The sequence below is a fragment of the Cololabis saira genome, chromosome 12 (assembly GCF_033807715.1).
Source record: "Cololabis saira isolate AMF1-May2022 chromosome 12, fColSai1.1, whole genome shotgun sequence".
Classification (NCBI taxonomy): Eukaryota; Metazoa; Chordata; class Actinopteri; order Beloniformes; family Belonidae; genus Cololabis; species Cololabis saira.
In genome coordinates this window covers 1,174,851-1,188,674 of record NC_084598.1, presented here as the reverse complement: position 1 = coordinate 1,188,674, position 13,824 = coordinate 1,174,851, and the positions used below count along the sequence as shown (strand labels likewise).

Here is a 13,824-nt window from a genome sequence, read left to right as displayed (position 1 = left end):
CGTAGACCGTAATACTCCGGTCGAGCTAAGACCCAACTATTACTCATTCTTTGACTTACTGGCTTAGGAGAGACCAACATAGCATTATAATGTCTGGAACTTTTTTTCCTAATTTTTTAAATATTTGTAAGGTATAAATATTAGTAAAACACTACTATTTTATTAATACTTTTTCTGTAAACATTCTACCGAGGTTCTAACCGGGCTGAGCACGGGACTATTTCTGATGTCACCACATTACAACAGCTGATTGGTCGGGGGCGGGGCCGTCATCACCCTACTCGCCACGGATTGGTCGGGGGGCGGGGCCGTCATCACCCTACTCGCCACTGATTGGTCGGGGGGCGGGGCCGGCAGACGTTTGAATCAGGAAGCGGGAGTCAAACCATTAAAAAGTTATAGCAGGAAAAAGGGACAACCAATCAGAAGAAGGGGCGGGGCTAATTAAGGCCAACGAAGCTTAAGAACTCATTACAGAGTCCCATGACACCACCCACGACTTCCTATGTCAAACCATTCCAAAGTTATAGCAGAAAATCGGGACAACCAATCAGAAGAAGGGGCGGGGCTAATTCAGGCCAACGAAGCTTAAGAACTCATTACAGAGTCCCATGACATCACCCACGACTTCCTATGTCAAACCATTCCAATGTTATAGCAGAAAATCGGGACAACCAATCAGAAGAAGGGGCGGGGCTAATTAAGGCCAACGAAGCTTAAGGACTCATTACAGAGTCCCATGACACCACCCACAACTTCCTATGTCAAACCATTCAAAAGTTATGGCAGATAAAAGTATTCTAGGGGGCGCTGTTGAGCCGTTAGGCCACGCCCATTAATGCAAACCATGAAATATCAAATTTATCGCCAAGTCTGTCTTGCATGCAAAATTTGGTGACTTTTGGAGAACTATCAAATATGGACCAATCAGATTTCAAAATGGCCGACTTCCTGTTCGGTTTCGGCCATGGCTCCAAGAGACTTTTCTTTAAGTTGTGCCATGATACAGGTGTGTAGCGATTTTCGTGCATGTACGTCAAACCGTATTGTGGGGCTTGAGGCACAAAGTTTTCCGGGGGGCGCTGTTGAGCCATTTTGCCACGCCCATTAATGCAAACCATGAAATATCAAATTTATCGCCAGGCCTGGCTTGCATGCCAAATTTGGTGCCTTTTGGCGAACTATCAAATATGGACCAATCAGATGAAGGGGGGGTGCGCTTGTTGGCGTCTAGCGTCGCCACGGTAACACTTTTGAAAGAGAAAAGTAATGCGTGTAATCGCAGGATGGAGACGCACATTTTGATGTATAACACATCTGGGTTCACGATACGGTTCGGGCCGTATTAATTCTCGAAGGAATGGCATATATTGCTCCAAAATTACGCGATTAATTCAGAATGTTCAAAATGGCCGACTTCCTGTTCTGTTTCGGCCATGCCGCCAAGAGACTTTTCTTTAAGTAGTGACATGATACAGGTGTGTAGCGATTTTCGTTCATGTACGTCAAACCGTATTGTGGGGCTTGAGGCGCAAAGTTTTTTCTGTCTGAACCAATCAGATGAAGGGTGGGCGCGCTTTTCGGCGTCTAGCGTCGCCACGGTAACACTTTTGAAAGAGAAAAGTAATGCGTGGTGTTCGAGGATGGAGACGCACATTTTGATGTATAACACACCTGGGTGCACGTTACGGTTCGGGCCGTATTAACTGCCGAAGGAAGGCATAAATTTCGCCAAAATGACACGATTAATTCAAAATGGCCGACTTCCTGTTCGGTTTCTCGACTTGACGCCAAGAGACTTTTCTTTAAGTTGGGCCATGATACAGGTGTGTACCGATTTTCGTGCATGTACGTCAAAACGTATCGTGGGGCTTGAGGCACAAAGTTTTCAAGGGGGCGCTGTTGAGCCATTTTGCCACGCCCATTAATGCAAAACATTAAATATAAAATTTTTCGCCAGGCCGGACTTGCATGCAAAATTTGGTGACTTTTTGGGCACGTTTAGGGGGGCAAAAAGGCCCTCCTTTCGTCAGAAAAATAATAATAATAATAATAATAACGCGAAGAATTCCTACAGATACAATAGGGCCTTCGCACTGAAGGTGCTCGGGCCCTAATAATAATAAAAATTCCTGCAAATACAATAGGGCCTTCGCACTGCAAGTGCTCGGGCCCTAAAAAAGAAAAAGAAAAAGAAAAAAAAAAATTCCTACAGATACAATAGGGCCTTCGCACTGAAGGTGTTCGGGCCCTAAAAATTCCTGCAAATACAATAGGGCCTTCGCACTGAAGGTGCTCGGGCCCTAATTATCAATCTGGGACGTCAGATGTCCTGGTGCCAGATCCACATGTGGAACATGGTGTTTTTAATGGCCAATCTGCCATTTACGAGCAACAATTCAAAGGTTTACTGCTGTATTCTGCACAATCTGCAGACGGTTCAAGGAGCGCTTCTTAAAACAAGGAAAAAGAAAGTTAGAATAATTAAAGGGGACTTATTATGAAAAACACGTTTTTTCTTGCTTTAACATATATTAAGTGGTCTCCCCTCAGCCTGCCAACTAAGAGAAGGAGGAAAGCAGCCGGCTTTCAACGCGGGCAACAGGAAGAAGCAGGGCGTCCGACAAATGTTCAGCTCAAAAACTTGCTGCGGCCAGTTAGGACAGTCCAATAGAAAGATGGTTATTATTATTATTATTATTATTATTATTATTATTATTATTATTATTATTATTATTATTATTATTATTATTATTATTATTATGTATAGTATATCTTATTATTAGTATAGGTATCGGATAGGTGAATGGATGAATGAATGGGATGCCTGGGTCTGGGGCCCTCCGTTGTCGGGCCCGCGCGGATCTCTGGCTGCTTCTTCCCGCGCCATGGGGGCCCCGCCCGCGGGGGGGCCTCGGCCGCCGCCGGGGGGGCGCTCGCAGGTGGTGGGTTGCCTCCCTGCTACTTCTCCCCTCTGTGGGGTTGCTGGTGGCCTGGGTTCCGGGTTCTTCCTTGTCGGCCTCTGGTCTCGCGGGTGGCGAGGTTGCTCCCCCACCTCCCCCACTATAGATACACTTCAGGAGCTTTGTTTGGTTTATTACACACACACACACACACACACACACACACACACACACACACACACACACACACACACACACACACACACACACACACACACACACATACACATACATACACATAGCTACATGGACATATACACACTCACGCACACCACACACACACACATAGCCACAAAGACATGTACACACACACACACACACACACACACACACACACACACACACACACACACACACACACACACACACACACACACACACACACACACACACACACACACACATATAGCCACTCAGTCACATGAGCCATAACTTTGCTTGAAGGACGTGTAATAGGAAAATCTACATTGAACAGAATGCAACAGTGATCACTCACGAAGCTTATCCACAATCAGGCCAAAAGATAAAACTGTGTCCAAAGTGCGGCCTCTCTCATAAGTGGGTCCAGAAACATACTGAACTAGGTTAAAACAGGCCTTTAACATTATAGACTATATAGATTATAGATTACATGCAGGGTCATCAATGTGAAACTTTGCAAATTCTTCCCCAAAAAAACTAGCAGGACCAGGTGGTCTGTAAAATAAAAGAAATCTTTGACAATCCCAATCTTTGACATCTGCAGTTTAAAGGAGTTGAAAGAAGTCTGGTATTGATCCATTAATCTGCAGGTAAAACTGTCCTGATGGACAAAAGCGAAACCTCCGCCTTGGCGACCCGAAGAGTGAGCAGTCTCAATCATGAAGCAGTTATGTGGGCACAGCTCATTTAGAACAGCGTGGTCCAGCTCATGTTGCCAGGTTTCAGTCAAGCACATAAGCACTCACTGATAAAAACACCATTCAAAATAAAAGTTTTGTTAGCGATGGAGCGAGCATTCAACGCGAAATGATGTAAACTAAATGTAGTAAACTAAACTCAAAAACAAATGGGAGGTCTTAAGAGATGCCAAAGGTTCTGGAGATTAACCCCCCACCAACGAGGGGAGCAAGGAGGTCGGGATATACTGTAGCTTGATATGGCCCGAGAACGGGCACCAACCACCCGATAACAGGCTCCAACGAAGCAATAGAAGGAAAAAGGCGATGAAGCTTTACCTAGTCTGCTCTGGAGTCCATAGAAAAACGTCCCACACAGTCCTTTAGCCTCACCTTGTCTCTCACTTCTTTTCCCACGACGTCAATGGCATTTTTTCTTTCTCGAAGGGAGAGTCGCTGGGATCTGGTGAAGGCAAGCGGGGTTCCCGGTGAGAAACGGCTGGAGTGTTTTATGTCCGTCCTGAAAGAACTCAACTGAATAATTTGTTAAGAAACATAGATTATATGACAAGGTGCAGTCTATTTTTTGGATGACTCTTGTCAAAAGCAGCAGAAACACAAACACAAACAAAGTTGACAGCAGCAGATGGGAAGCCACACACACCACATACTTATGGTTCCAAATTTTGTCCTAAACACAGGTGCAGTATTTTTATGGAAAAAGCATCCTGACATTCATCTGAATTTTATTTTAGGACTGATCACCTACCTATAGATTTTTGTAGGCCTTTAAAAAATCAAAAAAATTAAAATTGAAACATTGTTCTCCTACACTGGCCCCCTTTACAATTTTTTCAGTAAAAGCTTGTTTGGTCTCCAAATAGATTTAGATTGGATTAGATAGAACTTTATAAGCCCCTTGGGGAGGTTCCCACAGGGAAATTAGATTCCACCAGCACAGCATCAATTAAACACCAGATGTAGTAATATTCAAAAATAACCGACACAATATTACGTTTAGTGACTTCCGACTGGCATAGAAGGGTGTCATTAGCGCCAACATGTACGATTACTCTTTGCCAGCAGCTTCAAATTTGCTTCAATGTCGCCCGCTCTGGCCCCCGGGATGCACCTAACTATGGTCGCTGGAGTCGGCCTCACATGCCTGACTATGGAGTCTCCAATCACCAGGGTCAGTTTCTCAACGGGTGTGTCGCTCAGTGGGGAAAACGGCTAGAGACGTGAAGCGAGTGGTGGTGTTCCTTGGGCCTTTTAGGACCGTCACCCACCCGCCCTGCCTGGCCGGCTGCTCGGGAGCTGCAGGGGAGCGGCTAGCAGCTGCTGCTACAGGCCGGTCCACCGCTACTTTAGCCTGGCTAGCTGGCGAGTCTACCGGACTATGGTCTAGTTGGCGGAACCGGACCTCTAACTCACTGAGCCTCGCCTCCAATCCTATGAATAAACGACACTTCAAACACTTACCGTCTTCACTAAAGGAGGCAGAGGAATAGCTAAACATTTCACACACTGACTAGCAAGGAGGAGAAACGATGGGAGAAGAGGAGGCCATGCTAAGAGGCTAACAGACAGACATGTATCGGTGATTGGTGACAATGAAATTTTGGGAAGAGAAAAATTGGCGAGTGTTGAATTAAAGACGATTAAAGTACCAGATATAGTATTATTTTACCAGAAAACAATTCAAGTTTAAACAAAAAAGTCTGGAGAAATCAGAGCCTGCAACACCGTACAACGGCAACAGACTGCAAACAACAGGAAGTGACGCAATAAGTGACGCCTGACACAAATGTGGAAAAGTTTACTAAAATGCATTCAGTCCTAAGTACAATAGGGCTAAATACATGTTTAACAAATTTAAAAGCACGTTATGTTGTCTAGATGTGTCCAGTTCCTGTGCAGGAAGCTGCTTCTTTCCTTTTGTGAAGTGAGGGATACGATGCACCATAGTCCGTAAGCTCTTCTCTGATGAGAAATCCTCCCCCCTTCTGGCTTTGTTTGTGTACATAAACACAGATGACACAAAACCAGGACTATTAGAGTTCAATGAAGCCTCGCCTGCAAAAATAAAAACACAAACACGTTTGTTTAGCCTAGCGAGCACGAGCCAAATCTAACGCCAGCTTATCAGACAATAGCTCCATTTGATTATTGTTCTACATCATACAGACAATCACTAATGTAATCAAGGCTTTCCCGTAAAATCACAGAGTAGATAGATAATCTTACCTGATATAAAGCGGGCGCTGCAGGTGCAAAACTGCTGGAGAACAACACCACTTCCGATGGCCAAAATGCACGCACAACATTATAAGACATACTGTAGGCTGAAAAAGGGTCTATACAAAAAATAAATAAATACTGAGTCGGATGACACCTGGTGGCACCTGTGGGAAGTAATCCTGTTTGGTTTGCAGCAGTAGGATCCAAATGCAGGAGACTGGGAGGCAGGGGGTCATCAGTAATCAAATATCTTACTTTAAATTTAAAGTACAATTATTTCATCAGAAGATGTAAAAAAATGATTTATTTCAACCTTAAAGGCAACAGTGTATATGAACAGAGAATAGAGGGACTTGCAAAGAATAACCCTTCATAAATGAACAGGTTGTCAAGCAAACACGTTAAGCACAAAACATGATCACAGAAGCAAAAGAAAGACAAAAAACAAGACTATAACTTAACCAAAAAGAAAAGTGAAAAAGATTTTTTTTATTTATTTTTTTAAATCCCACCATTAAAACAATCGCAATCAAATGTTAAATGACACCCACAGATGTTCATTGTCCAGGCCCTGACCGGTCAGAGCTCTTTGGGGAGCACAGATAGAACCTCAATTTTATACATCTGGTCATAATGTTATGGCTTGATGGTATAAATGGAAATATTAATGGTTATCCTATATTGAACTCATGTAAATTTTGATCTCACTATTATGTTCTTCAGAATGAAATCAACTACCGGAATATTACTGTGAATTTAAACATAGTTACTAAAGCTCTGACCACAGGCAAATGTTTTTACTGATAAAAGTAAAAATAATATAGTAGCTGGTATAATTCATATGTGTCCTTGCCACATAAGAACTATATGGAGTGGCAACCTGTGCAGGGTGTACCACTGCACAAGTGGTACCTGTACACTGCACTACACTGCGTTTCACTTGGAGTGAACTGGGATAGGCTCCAGCAGACCCCCGTTACCCTGCCAAGGATAAAGCGGGTATAGAAAATGGATGGATGAATAAATGAGTGAATGAATGGTAATTCTATATTTTCTTTGATGGCAACATATTTCATGAACAAAATATACACTCTCTGTGGCCCTTACATTAACTTGGGCCCTCACATTCCAACATAAAGTACAAACAGATAGTATTATCTGTCAAAAAGACTGAATACTTTCAGCTAATCATTTTACTCTTTGATATGTTAACGAAACATTAACATTAACATTAATTAAGCATCACAAGTGATGCTTAAATACTTAATCTTGGGTTGTGTATGAAACTAAGTATGATGTACATCATAAAAACCCTTTATTCTTCTCTGGTCATCAGTTCCTCAGTTGTGTCCAGCGTCTGTGTCCGTGGTCGATGACCGGTCTAGTGGTTTGTCTCCTCAAAGAGGTGAGAAAGGACTTCAGCGCTGCCCCTCCTCATTGTCTACTAAAGCACAAAGTGTTGGTAAGTGGCGTAACACTAGAACTGCAATTTTTCCTTTTCCTAAAACATGAAGCTTTAGGTCTTTTATGACTATAAACACTGTTATTTATAATTTTTTCACCAAATATCAGATGGCCTTGAAGGGACAGCTGGTCCTTTTGCAGGAAAAGATCAAGGCCAAGCATCTCCTATGAGTGACAGGAGGAAGAACAGGAGGAAGAAAAGCATGAATCAGAAAGGAGATGCTGCTGTTGGGCAAGCCGAAGGTACTGAGATGTTTCGGTGGGGTTAAAATGCTGCTTCTCAAAGTAGACTAGCAAGAGTAGCAAAAGTAGGCTTATTCATGAAGAACCGGAACGTGCACCCACAACATAGATACATCGCCACATGATCCAACGGGCCTCAAAGGGCGATACTTTTCTCAGTCAAAAGCAACACCAAATGCCAAGAAGTTGGTCAGCCGAACTTTATCGTATAGACATCATTCAAATGACTCGGTTCGCTTCGGACCAAAACATCTTTCAACCTCATTAGGCCAATTATTACAGTTTTTGAGATATTAAAGGTATTGTGACATAATTTCTAACATGCTTTTAACACTATTAAAAGTCTTGGCCAACATCCCTCAAATGTGTCTAAAAGGGTGTAACAAGAAAAACTTCACTCTAGTACTCCATGCCTGGCTTTTTATGACGGTGTTTTTTTGCGCCGTGAAAAAACGCGTCCTTTTCCCCCTTTCCTGTCAATCATTGCCCCGCTCCTCCTCCAAACCTCCTCCAACCCAACTGCTACACACTTCTGCCGTCTCCACACACACGCGCGCACACCGAACCACAAACACCCACACACACAGCCCAGACAGGGCGACTACAGCCCGGGGATGTCCGTGACCAGAGGACTCAGGCAGCCCCGTAGCTCCCCGCAAGCCATAAGCTCACAGCGGCGTCGGAGAGTTAAGCCGGGAGCGACAGGCGAAGCAAGCATGCACGGAAAAGCAACACGGCGAAGCAGTCCACCGCAAACAATCATAAAAATAAAGGCATGCAAGCAGCAGTGTCCCCTTATCTTAAGTCCAGTCAGTGGCCGCGGGTCTTCTTAGCAGTTGTCCTCCAGTGATGAGAACAGAAGAGGCTCTAAACAGCTCCGTGTTAAGCCTGATTTATGGTTCCGCGTTAAATCGACGCAGAGCCTACGCCGTAGGGTTCAGCGTACGGTGCGCGTCGCTGCGTAACCCGACGCTGTAGGCTCTGCGTCGGTGTAACGCGGAACCATAAATCAGCCTTTATGGTGCGCTGGAGAGGAGAGGAGGCAGGGAGCTAGGTGGAGGGGGTGGTGATTTAGCGGGCCGTGACGTCACGGCCCGCCACCAAACCAGATGCGCCGTTTTTGCATAGTTATGCGGAAAATCCCAGAAAGCACACAATACACTGAATGTTAAAAGTTCGTTGTTTTTTGGGTGTAATTGATGTCAAGACACCCAACAAAACACAAAAAATCAAGAAAAATGTGTTTTTCATGTCACAATACCTTTAAACTTTCAATCAAAAAAAAATTTCCATTTGACTTTGGACGCTTGTTACTAGACAAAAGATTATCGTAGGGACATGATTCAAATGTTTCAAAACTTGCCTCGCTGTGGACTACAACATATTCAAATTTCATGAAGCTGTTATTTACATACATTTTAAGTCAAAATGCCTGCCAAATGCCCCAATCCCCGAAGGTTTATAAACAACTCTAAACTACTTCTTGGCCATTATTAAACTTAAACTTAAACTTTAAACTTAAACTTTATTTATATAGCACCATATCATACATTTAAGAATTGCAACACATGGTGCTTTACATGCAGAATAAAATGACAATCAGAAAACACAATTTAAAACATCCCATACGACCCCACTCCCCACGCATACACACACACTCACTCATGCTTATAGACATGTGCACGCACGCACGCACGCACGCACGCACGCACGCACGCACGCACGCACGCACGCACGCACGCACGCACGCACGCACGCACGCACACACACACACACACACACACACACACACACACACACACACAGTAAGTGGACTGGTGACATGGCTTAGCACTAACGATCCAGGTGAGGAAAACACTACCTATGGGTGGCCGTCCACACTGAGAGGCATCACCGACCATGACCACAAGGAGCATCGCCACAGAGACCCCCCCAACCCGGACAGACCAGGGCAGACCCCACACAGAAGGTGGAGTCCCACCCCCAGCCACCCAGGCCTGAGGGACCCCCATGACGACACCCCCATGGGCACCCTAAACCACACAACCCCGAAGCAGGGGCTGTGGTTTATAAACAACCCTAAACCACACCCCCTGCGGGGAGCACAGGAATAAATGCAATACACACTTAGGGCCCGATTTACTAAGATCCTAAATAAAGAGTACTAAATTGCGTGTGCACTGAAAAAGTTTGCGCGTGCTGTTGTTGTGTGTTTTGCGGGTGATCAACTAAGATTGCGTGCGCAATTGATAACAGGTGCAAACAGCAGTATTTAAATGAGGTGTTGCGCGTCTTACGGTTTGCGGCGCAAACTTTGCGCCATGGAGAGTCTGGATGGAAAGCAGGATATAGTCGCAAGCGCAAAATGAAATTTGACGAGTTGGAGTTAGAGATATTAGTGGAAGAGGCAAATTGTTGTGCCGTATTCAGCACCCCTGCCGTGAAAAGCACCCCCCTCGTATATTCAATGATAAGTAGACCAAGAAAAAAAACAACACACTGACACTTCAATATATTTATATATACACACTCACACAAACACATACTTAGGAGTTTATATTATATATATTTACAAATATTATGGAAGACAACACAGTAAGCAGGCTATTAATTAATGACATCAATAACCATTTACCCGATTTTTGTTATGTGTGACTGTGATTATGGGAAAGTATGACTATTGTGGAATCCATGAGCGCATTTAAACATGAATCATTAACACAAAACTGGACGCTATACAGAACATGACACGGAATGAGAATATCATTTTTGTCAGACGAGGGGGTGCTTTTCACGGCAGGGGTGCTGAATATGGCACAACACCGGGGTATGACAACTGCAGAACAGGCGCACAATAAGAAACACTTTTTTCTCCATGAAAACACGTGATTTATTTATTATCACAAATAAAAAAATGAATGTGCCTCCTGTGGCAACCTTTTGCTGAATAATACTCGATTTAACATTCAAATAAAATATTTCTCCTTTTGCATGTGGAGATTAGCACCTTCCTTTCGAACGTATTAACTACAGACGCAATCACAATCCCCGCAATAACTTTCAGGCTTGGTAAATCTCATTGCGCGTGGTAAATGGACCAATTTGCATCTTCCCCTCCCAGTATTTAGCGATTTCTGGCGGGTACGCCCCATATTGATTATTCATCAGGGCAAAAGTACTAAATGAATTGCGTGTGCTATTTTGCGCATTTGAGAGGCGCAGTCCTCTTTGCACGCTGTTAGTAGATCAGCTGGCACTTTGGTTTGCGGGTGCTGTCAAGTTTGCACACGTTTTTACACACGCAAACCTTTAGTAAATCAGGCCCTTAATGTTTCCAAGTCTATGATCTCACTCTCCAGGGGCCTCATTTATAAAGCTTGCATGCGCGCAAAACAGGGCTTGAAAGATGCGCAGGCCACCTTCTAGGCAAAGGTTGGGATTTAAAAAAAAAACGGAAACGGAAAAATGTGCGTATCTTTACGCCAGTGCATGGACATTTTGAAGATATGGGGAACTGGCGACGCAGACGGTGAGGTGGTGAAATGAAGCCAGATTCATGTCATACTTTTTTTTTTTTAAATTTATTAACATACAGTACAAACAGCGACAAATGTTGTACTTTTAATGTCATCACATATCAGAGTTATAGATCCATGTACACCCAAGCCGTTCTTCCAAGTTGTCCTACCTCCGCGAATCGTCCTACCCGTAGGATGAAATGATATACGGGGATCGTCCGGTAGTATTTTACCAGCTCGACACACGTCTCATTCATCCCGACGCAGCAACAGCAGAAACAGACTGCAGGAAGCCGCTGGCATGCTCAGCAGGCTCATTTATATGCAAATACAGTCATCAGGTAGTTTGCATTGACCATTTATGGTATAATGTGGGCGTGTAGAGGGCGGGATATGAGGCGAATTCACCTGTGCAACCTTCCAGCTGGACTGTGATTTATAAAGAGAACACGGTTTTATAAATCAGGATTTTTTTGTGCGCACGCCATTTTCGGCTTTTGAGCGCACGTACACTTTTAGTATGAATTCTACGCACTATTTCATAAATGAGGCCCTAGATCTACATGCAACGCGTATGACATTGACTACGTTTACATGCAGTCAAAATTCGGGTTATTGCTAATATTCCGGTTACTGAATCATTGGGAACATTCCGTTTCCATGCGTGAGCAAACCCTGTATATTATATATAGTTATCCCTGTATACATGGTAATTAATCATTTGGCATATCTCGATCAAAACAGCGACGCGCGGAGAACGTCATGACGCAATTCCCCTCATTTCCGCGATCTTCTTCCTGTATCCAAATTCAAAACAAATGCTGCTTCACGCAACTTTTTGCTCACCTTCTTTTAGATCTCGCTATCCCAGTACTCTCTACCGTCTACAAATGCCAAAATGTTCATATCCTTCATTACATTTATGAAGTGATTAGTCTCCTCCTCACTCCAAAAGTGTGGCGTGGTCTTGCGTTTCTCCGTATTTATAAGAACTTCCTGGACTCAAAAGACCAGGATTCCTTGCGAACAGAGCACGCGCAGAAAACAAATTCATGTTCTGTTTGATGGGGATATTCCGTTTGGCGTTTACATGAGAGAAGATTCGGGTTTTAAAAGGAGTAACCCAGGGGTCATATTTGGGTTTTAAAAAACCCGAATATGAGCAAATTCGGGTAATTCAAAGGGGTTATTGGTGTTTACATGCCCATGCAAATTCGGGTTATTGCCAATAATCGGGTTTTAAAAGGGTTATTGACTGCATGTAAACGCAGTCACTGAGCGTATGTTGTTGGCATAGAAGTTTGATTAATGTCTTGCCATGGTCTCACCACTGCCTAAGACATTCAAAATCATTTTTTCTATGTCTAAAACTATTCCAGAAAAAAATAAAAGCCACTCTAAAACCCTTATCAAACATTAAAACAGAGTTAAAATGCCAATAAGCAGTTTTAGATCAAATATTTTTTATAAACACATTACATACAACTAAAGAATGATCTGTAAAACCATCTGGCGTAATGCGACAACCTTTGCATACGTTAAAATGATTCTTAAAAACATAGAACCGATCATGTCTAGCTATAGAAATGTTTCCCTCGGTGAGACCATGTATACTGACGGCAGTCTGTGTGCATCCGCCTCCACACATCCACCAGACCATGGCAGTGGACCAGCTACCTCAGTGCATGCTGGGACCCCAGATGAGGCTCTGTGTGGTTTCTGTCTAAGAAACTATTCTCGGTGCAGTTAAAATCCCCACCCAAAATTAAAAAAATCCTCCAATGAACAGCTGTTCCGTTTTTCACTTACTCTTTCTAAGAAGCTCTTCCTCTCTGCTCCATTATTCGGGGCATAAATATTGATAAAAACCAGTGTTCGATCGTCAAAAAGTCCCTTTGCTAAAAGACATCCCCCTGGTTCTACGTGCCCTACCTATTGAGGAAGGAGTGAAGGACCGGGACAGCAGGAGTCCTACCCCCCCACTAGCAGACCTATGGTGGTTCAGAACCAGGACCAGGACAGCAGGAGTCCTACCCCCCCACTAGCAGACCTATGGTGCGTTACACCAACGCAGAGCCTACGGCGTAGGTTACGTAGGAGGAGAGGAGAGGAAGGAGAGGAGCTGCTGTCCCCCGGGGCGGCCGGCTCTCGAGTCAAATTTCTTAACAGGCGTTATTTGGATAAACTGAGCCCAGGTTGGGGATCTTAAAGGTTACTTTACCTGAAAAAATATTAAAACTTAATAAAGTGCCATATTAACAGCGCTACAGCGGAAATTAAAACAGCTTTTGGCTCTCAGCTTCCTCATATGGTGTGACGATCGACGCAGAGCCTATGGCGTAGGTTACGCGGCGACGGGCGCCGTACGCCGTACCCTACACCGTAGGCTCTGCGTCGATTTAACGCGGAACCATAAATCAGCTCTGGAGCCGGCAGTCAGCCAGAAATTCCGAAATTTTCAGAGCAAATTTCTTAACAGGCGTTATTTGGATAAACTGAGCCCAGGTTGGGGATCTT

The 13,824-nt window shown here is 43.9% G+C and overlaps 1 protein-coding gene across 3 annotated transcripts in view; it reads left to right on the top strand.

Moving 5' to 3' along the window:
• Positions 1 to 13,824, top strand: part of agap2 (ArfGAP with GTPase domain, ankyrin repeat and PH domain 2) — a 75,892-nt gene that overhangs the window by 51,566 nt on the left and 10,502 nt on the right. For all 3 annotated transcript variants that reach the window (XM_061735141.1, XM_061735140.1, XM_061735139.1), the window contains 2 exons: positions 7,419 to 7,544; positions 7,655 to 7,789. In XM_061735141.1, the coding sequence (XP_061591125.1) occupies positions 7,419 to 7,544; positions 7,655 to 7,789 (261 nt within the window). The remainder of the gene's footprint in view (positions 1 to 7,418; positions 7,545 to 7,654; positions 7,790 to 13,824) is intronic.